Genomic DNA, 9,016 nt, shown 5'->3' on the forward strand with positions numbered 1-9,016 from the left:
CACGATTTTTCGTCCTCTTTCCATAGAGATCCATGATGATATATAAAAAACGAACTTTTTTTTTTGAAAAAAACTCACTTCATTTTATTTGATGAAAAAAGTTAAGGTCTATTTTTTTATAGAAAAAAATTAATAAATATATTAAAATTCATATTTTTTGTACTTTTTAAACATAAATTTATATTCATGTTAAAAAAAACGATATTTCTGTTCAGATTCATATTGTGAATCTGTTCAGATTCAAATTGTGAACCTCCTCAGATTCACAGTGTGCATAGTAATAAGTCAGATTCACAGTGTGAATCTGAACTGATCGGAGCTTTTTCACATTGTGAATGTTAAAATTTGAAATATTTACAGTTTAGATTCACAGTGTGAATATACACTGATCGAGTATTTTTTTTTTTTTTTTTGTGAACCTTCTCAGATTCACAAAAAACATAATAGTAATTCAGATTCACAATGTGAATCTGAACTGTTCGAGATTTTTCATATTGTGAATGTTAAAAATTGAAATATTTACAGTTTAGATTCACAGTGTGAATCTACACTGTTCGAGTTTTTTTTTTTTAATCGGTGTTGATGTTTATTAATAGAGTACAAAAAATTAATATTTTTGGTATAATTAGTTTTTTTTTATAAAAATAAACTTAAATATTGAAAAAACTAAGAAAATTAAGTGTGTTTTTTTCGAAAAAAAAAGTTCGTTTTTTATATATCATATTGGATCTCTATGGAAAGAGGACGAAAAATCGTGAACAACGTTATATTCGGTTTTTTTCGATAAAAAACTTGGCCTAAAAAAATTTTAAATGAAAAAAAGGAAGTGAGTTTTGTTATAATCCGGTACATGTGCGTCCATTATAAAAGTTTACAACCCTTCCTTTTGCCGTTGATCGCTTTAAATTCTGACGCTTTGGATTGGTTTCTTAGTTCCTTGATTAATAATGGTTCTCTATTGAACTTTTCCATATATATATATATATATATATATATATATATATATATATATATATATATATATATATATATATATATATATCCAAACGAATGGTCCGGTGATTCTATTGTTGATCGACGAAGGAATTTAATTTGTAAGATAGTTTGTAATGAGGGTAAAAGGAATTTATATGAAATGGATGTTTTCCTCTCGTTGACAAACACATGCACACACACATTCGTTTGGTCCTTGTGGTTGCTACGATCGACGAAATGTTGGTGATTTTAGTGTCACCATGTAATGTTATGTAACTGGAACTAACATGTGAGCTAAGGGGCTTCTTAATTTGTACTCTAATATATGTACAGGGTTGGTGTGGAGTGCACACATGTATAAGATCGAATTAGAAGTCGGTTCGACGACTAGTCGGGGGTCTGAGGGATGCGCCCCTGGGTCCGTGGTTTCCAAAGGGGCAGCGCCCCTAGCGGGGTCCAAGGGGCAGAGCCCCTGGCTGGGGTCCCAAAGCAACAAAACTCAAAACTCGTTAGTTTTGGTAACCCTAAATCCTCATTAAATCCGGATTATCCTGACTTGCTTCCAAAGCAACTAATGACGACCCAACCCTAATAAAACCCTAATCTCGTTTAGTATATAAACGACTCTTCCTTCTTAGAAGAGGGTTACGAAATTTAGCTCTCGTTTTCTTCAAACTTTCACATAATCTTTCTAGCAAACTGGCTTACGATTTATGTGCCTAGAATCGTAAGTGTCCACTTGGATTATCCTAGGCTGAATTTCTTGCGACCCGGGCATAGGGTAGAAATATCAGTTCGGAAAGTGCTCTCACGATCCAAGTTGGTATCCAGATCTCCACCATAAACCCTATATTTTCCTACAATCGAACTGATATTTTCTGTTACTGGAGATGGGTGATTCAATCCGTGAGATGACCACTAAGTTTGCAAAGTTGGAGAAGTTCGAAGGTGTTGACTTCATGCTTTGGAAGAAGAAGATGCAGTTCATGTTGACTACTCTGAAAGCAGCATACGTGCTGACTACTCCAAGACCAGCGGAGCCTGAGGAAGGTGTTGTTGAGACGATTAAAGAGATAAGAAGGAGACAGAAGTGGGACAATGATGACTACATCTACAAAGGTCACATTCTGAACGATATGTCTGATGCTTTATTTGATATCCATAGTGAAGCCTTGTGTGCCAATGAGTTGTGGGACACCCTTGAACTGAAATATATTACCGAGGATGCTTCTAGCAAGAAGTTTCTGGTCAGTGACTTTAATAATTATAAGATGGATGATTCAAGGTTTGTTACTGAACAATACAATGAACTCATTGGCATATACGGTCAGTTTAAACTGCACCGTATGAATATGGATGAATCCATTGTTGTGTAAACCATCATTGACAAACTGCCTCCATCTTGGAAAGACTTCAACCATAACTTGAAACATCAAAAGGAGGAACTGTCCTTGGTTCAACTTGCAAGTCACATTCGTATTGAAGAATCTCTTCGTGCGAAGGAAAGTGACAAATCCGAAAAACCCAAGGGAAAAGTTGAATTTGGACAGCCCTCAGTTCATATGGTTGAAAACAAACCAAAGAATCAGAACCACAAAGGACATGGAAAACGTAAGCAGGAACATGTCCCAAGCAACTCCAACAAAAAGATAAAGGATCTGGTTTGTTGGAGGTGCAATCAAGTTGGGCATTGCAAGCGTGATTATCGTGTGAATTTAGGTAACAATGGTGCTAGAAACAGTGGAGCCAATGGGAAAGTGAACGGGTCTTCAGCCCAAGTTAAAGGAGGTCAGTTTTTGACTAACTTTGATAATTCTAATCAGAATTATGTTTACTATGTTTCATTTATCCCTGAATCATTCTATGTGCATGATGATGATGTTGCTTGGTGGATCGACTCCGAAACAACGAACCATGTATGCAAGGATAAACGGATGTTTGAAACATTAACTCCGCTTGAAGATGGGTCGGTGCTGAAAAAAAGGAGACGATTCTTTTATTCCTATTTGTGGTTTAGGTGTCGTGTGTCTTGAATTTACTTCTGGAAAGACGATTAGGTTATTTGATGTTTTGTTTGTTCCCAAGATTCACAAGAATCTTGTTAGCTCTAGTTGTTTGAATTCTGATGGTTTTAAACAAGTTATTGAGTCAGATAAGTTTGTTTTATCTAAGGGTGGAATGTTTATTGGCTTTGGATATTTAAATAATAGAATGTTTCGTTTGAATATTGTTGACAAATTATTACCTGTTCAAAATTCTGCATTTGTATCTTCTGCTTCTAATGTTGATAAATCTATGCTTTGGCATGTAAGATTAGGTCATGTCAACTTTAGAAGGATGCATGAGATGTCAAAAGATGGATTAATTCCAACCTTTGACATGACATCTGATAAACGTAAAACATGCATGCTTACAAAAGTAACAAAACAACCCTTTCCTAGTGTCACTAGAAATTCATCTGTTTTGGAACTTGTAAACAGTGACTTGTGTGATTTTCACTCCACTCATTTGGGTAATAAAAAGTATGTAGTCACCTTTATTGACGACTGCACTCGGTTTTGCTATGTGTATTTGTTACATTCTAAGGATGAAGCCTTAGATAAATTCAAAATATACAAAACCGAGGTGGAATTGCAATTGGGCATTCCAGTTAAACGTCTCCGGACTGATAGGGGAGGTAAATATATGGATCCCATATATTTTCAATCAGTGGGTATCATTCATGAGACCACGACACCTTACACACCCCAACAGAATGGTATTGCTGAACGCAAAAATCGAGTTCTAAAGGAAATGGTAAACTCGATGTTATCAAACTCGGGATTGAGTGAAGGAATCTGGGGAGAGGCCATGTTAACGGTCTGCTATTTATTAATTAGGGTTCCAAATAAAAGGAACAAAACAGTCCCATATGAACTTTGGTTCAAGAAAAAGCCGAATTTGAGTTATTTTCGGGTTTGCGGATGTCGGGCAGTTGTAAAACTCACCGAGCCCAAAAAGAAAAATTTGGGAGAACGTGGGAATTGATTGCATATTCATTGGATATGCTGAACATTCCAAGGCATACAAGTTTTATGTTATAGAACCTAATGATTCAGTTTCAATTAACACAGTTATCGAATAACGGGATGCAATTTTTGATGAAATGCGGTTTTCATCGATTCAAAGGCCTAAGGATCTAACTTTTGGTGCTAATAAAAAGAAAAATTCAGAAAGTCAAGATGGTGGTATCGTGCAAGTACCACAAGAGCTTCGTAGAAGCAAAAGAGGCCAAATTGCGAAAAATTTAGGATCTGACTGCCAACTGTATTTTATGGAAGGTTAAAGGGATGAAATTAATCTTGAATACTCTTATTGCTATAGTATTTAAGATGATCCTAAGACATTTCAAGAGGCCATGGAATCTCATGAGAGTGCCTTTTGGAAGGAAGCAATTGATGATGAAATGTCATCAATTCTTGAGAACAACACATGAGTGTTGTCTAATTTGCCTCCGGGTTCTAAACCTCTTGGTTGCTAATGGATTTTCAAAAAGAAAATGAATGTTAATGGGACTATTCACAAATTCAAGGCCCGGTTAGTCATTCAAGGTTTTAGACAAAAACCGGGTATTGACTATTTTGATACATATGCTCTAGTTGCACGTATTTCTACTATTAGATTGTTGGTTGCCTTGGCAAGTATCCACAATCTGGTTATTCACCAAATGGATGTGAAAACAGCCTTTTTAAATGGCGATCTTGACGGGGAAGTTTACATGAAACAACCAGAAGGTTTCATTATGCCCGGTAAAGAGCATATGGTTTGTAAACTTGACAAATCTTTGTATGGGCTGAACCAAGCGCCTAAACAATGGCATCAAAAATTTGATGAGGTGATTTTGTCTTTTGGTTTCAAGACAAACCAATGTGACAAATGTGTTTATAGTACATTTGATGATGCTACTAGAGCTGGAGTGATCGTTTGCTTATATGTAGATGACATGTTGATTTTTGGTACTGACCAAAATCAAGTGGATGAAACAAAGAAATTGTTATCATCCAAGTTTTCCATGAAAGATTTAGGAGAGGTTGATGTAATTCTTGGAATAAGAATTAAGAGGATGAACAAAGGTTTGGTGATGACTCAAAGTCATTATATTGAGAAAATTCTCAAGCGGTTTAATTTTACCGATTGTTCTCCTGTGAGTACTCCTATGGATCAAAGTGTGAAATTAATGCCAAATAATGGTGTTCCCATTTCACAGTTGGAATACTCTAAGGCTATTGGTAGCTTGATGTATGTCATGACAAGTACCAGACTTGATATTTCTTTTGCTGTGGGTAAGTTGAGCAGGTATACTAGTAATCCTAGTGCTCAACATTGGCAAGTAGTGAATAGAGTGTTCAAGTATCTAAAGGGAACCATGGATTATGGCTTGAGTTATTTGGGAAGTCCTTCGGTTTTAGAAGGTCATTCGGATGCAAGTTGGATAACCAACATGGAGGACCATTCCTCTGATGGGTTTTGAGCATGCTAACACTTCTATGGTGTACATGCAACCCTATGTGCTTTGGATCTATGTTTTCTCTATTATACATGCATACATTCAAAATTCCAAAGCATCATCCTAACTAGCATGTTATGAAGTAGCTATGCTATAAAATTCTAGTTAGATGACATACCTTTTGATGGAGCTTGAAGTCTTGAACCTTTAAGAGCTTAGTGCCCCAAGTGTTGCACCTCAAATGGTTCACACAACACCACCAACAATTGGAATAACTTGAGAAGAAGATACTTGTGCTCCAAAATTCGGCTAGCCCTCTAGATAAGTCTTAGTGCCGATTTTGCTAGCCTATGGGGTCTTTATATAGCGTGCCACATGTAGGGTTACACCATGCAAACCCTAATGTGCATGGCTTTTCATATTCTTCATGATCCATGGGTTTTAACCTCCATGGAGTATCCATGGATCACTCCATGGGTTTAGCCCAACATGAAGAACTATGAATCATAAGCCCACTATATAAGAATGAATGATTTACATAATCAATCCCCATTTATTTAATTAGTCTCTTTTCATCACAAAATTAATTCCAAACTAATTGTTGATCAATACTAATTAAATATTATGATTTCATATTAATATATTAGAACTTATAATATATTAACAAATCATAAGTATCCTTTTTCTCATTTGTCTATCCAATTGTTCTGATGCCATGCAACCCAAATGGGCCATGCTACTCTCGGGTCAGGTACATACCAATTATAGTTATGGGCTTAGACATCTAATCCAATAGTGTCCCACTTGGATAAGTCTAATAACTATTATTGCAAGTATGACTCTGCAACTCGACTAACAATCGTAGCTCTTAAAGCCGCTACAGAACTCTGACCCAGTCAATGACGTGTCCATTAGATAAGGGATCATATATTCATCCATTCTAGATATCATATGGACTTAGACATGGATTATAATCATTCTATCTTTCCATCTGTTGTTTCCCGATTTCCGATTTATGACGACCGACTAATTGAACAAATCAAATCAGTCAGGCTTGGCTAAGCACTTAGGAGTGTCATCACTAAATCATCGAGGGGCCCACAGATATCACTTTTATCCACATGTGGTAAAAGGAATGGATAAACTTCGACCCATATGCTCGCTTGTATTTACTCATCAAATTACACACAACGATATGTTTTATAACAACCAAGTTACTGGTGCGTTTACATATGTCAATGTGCAGCCGACTTGCAACTACAACTCACATGTATCCGTTTGAAGAATATAAGATATTACCGTCTCATGATCACTCGTGATAAAATCCATGAAGTGATTCAAATGAGCGTGGGTTGAATCCAATACTCGAATCCTAGTCCAGGAGCACTCATGAACACTGTAGCAAACTTGTGCTATGACCAAAACACACCTCTACAGACCCATTCATGACAGTCTTGCCTCAATACCTACTTCCAAAGTATGATCGACTGTGGATGGTTTGAATAACCTAGTTATTCGGGAAGTCAAAACATGCAAAGTGAAACACAAGAATAATACTAATCCTATATGTCCCCTAAACTTTGAGCCATATTGATTACTCATTATTCATTGTTTAATGTTTCGAATAATCAACTTAATACTTGAATTAAAACAATGGTCATGCCATGCTCCAAGCATGCAGACTATGTTTACCTATGGTCCTTTCTTTGTGAAATAGACCAATTGAACATGATTCCAATGATGCTCATTTCACAATCCCAAATCCTTATGATAAATGTAAAAATTCCAAATTCTTGCCATTTACCGAAATTTGTTAGATTCTAAACTTATATGCAATGATCCCCTTGTAATGGCTATGCACAAGTCACAAAGACTTGGCAAAAGACATTACCGAGTATTCCAATGGAGAGCAATTCCATGGAAATGAAGTCTCACATTCAAAGTATATTCCTTTGAACATCCTTCTTGTATTAAGTTCTCTAATCTTACACAGATTTAAAGAATAACTTCCAACTATGAAACATTTCCATATTCCCATTTTGACTATCACTTCTGAACAAGAGTTGCATCTTTTCAGAATACGTCAATATGGTCCTTACTCTATACTTCTAACTGTCCATGAGCAACCAATCTTTGGAAAACCTCAGATTTTCCTCGACAATTGCTTAATCATTTTTGCCATATCCAGTTCTAGTCCTTTTTCTCTCTTAATGCCCTAAGCATTTGGAAAAATTTAGAACGGATAAATATTATAGCACATGTAATCGATCCTATACCCGAAACATATGGGACACAATTCATGATGTCTTACATAAAGACGTGATACTTGACCAGTGACCAGTCTTTTGCTACAATAATTTTTATTTGCCATGTTCTCATGAATCGAACTATGAAGAGAGATGTCGTAATCATAATCGAATTTTGAGAACGCAACATATATAGAATTTCCTTATTTTGAACCATTCCAACATAACATTCATATATATCCTTGACTGAAGTTGATTAAAATCTCAATCTAAGCTTTTAGAATTGGAATGAAGTATAAATTCTTCTCCCTTAATTATAGCAAAACAACTTTTCAAAGCGAATTGAAACTTTTGTTTTCTATAATTAACATTGCTAACTTGCAATACTTACCATAATTGATTATGCTCTCACTAGCATAATAATTATTATTTTACTAGCATAACACTTATGCTCCCACTAGCTTTGACATGTATCCAGAAATCAGCTGGACTTCTAGAAATCAATACTTATTGACTTTCTTTCCAAAGTTCAGATTTATGATACTAGATGCTTCGATAAGGCTTTATCAAAATCATACCCCTTCCTTAGATATCTCACATGTGTGTCTAAACAATTATGAAGAGGGATGCCGTAATCATAATGTTTAGACCTTTTGCCATTCTCACTAGTCCATGTTAGTGTGCCGGTTAACCACACACGCTCCACTAACGACTTTGAGAATGCAAATATCATAATTGCTATCTACTTAAAATCTACTTAGTGAAAGCGTTTCCTCACCATCATTTTCATGAATCGGAGAGAAACCTTATGACACTTAGATTTTATGGTGTATGTGTTCCTATCCATGTGAATTTGTCAAAACCATAATCACAAGACAAGGTTAGTGACAAATCCAAACTCATATGGACTGAACTTGTTCAATCTTAATTTCTTGCTACTTGGCAGCACAAGGGCCTACCATTGCTTCCGAGTTGTTGGGTTGTTATGCAAACAATTGAGAACTCATAGAACTCACATGCATAGTTAACTTCAACAGGAATGGGCACAGAAACAAGAATATTTCAACACGATAGGTCACAAACCTCAAGTCGTGTGCTAGTGTTTAACAATAGGTTTTTTTCTTGATTAGTTCTTAAAACTTGTCAAGATCTCTAAGACTCCCACTGACCTCTTGACATATAAGATTCTCTTGTCAAGAACCATTCCTTGACCAACAAATATTCAAGAGTTAGTGCGAATTCTCATCAAGACAAACACTTCACACAATTGGTCTTAGTTGGTCTTTGTTTTATCCAAAACATCACAACT

General features: G+C 35.8%; 1 protein-coding gene across 1 annotated transcript; it reads left to right on the forward strand.

Annotated features, from left to right (window-relative positions):
- The first annotated feature begins 1,865 nt into the window (after nucleotides 1-1,865).
- On the forward strand, nucleotides 1,866-5,485 carry LOC145128419 (uncharacterized). Its single transcript, XM_079063220.1, has 4 exons — nucleotides 1,866-2,301; nucleotides 2,386-2,763; nucleotides 2,993-3,771; nucleotides 4,874-5,485. The coding sequence occupies exons 1-4, from the start codon at nucleotides 1,866-1,868 to the stop codon at nucleotides 5,483-5,485; spliced, it is 2,205 nt and encodes a 734-aa protein (XP_078919346.1).
- Nucleotides 5,486-9,016: the final 3,531 nt, after the last annotated feature.

Source organism: Lactuca virosa, chromosome 1, assembly GCF_052849685.1.
Source record: "Lactuca virosa cultivar CGN04683 chromosome 1, Lactuca_virosa_CGN04683_v6, whole genome shotgun sequence".
NCBI lineage: Eukaryota > Viridiplantae > Streptophyta > Magnoliopsida > Asterales > Asteraceae > Lactuca > Lactuca virosa.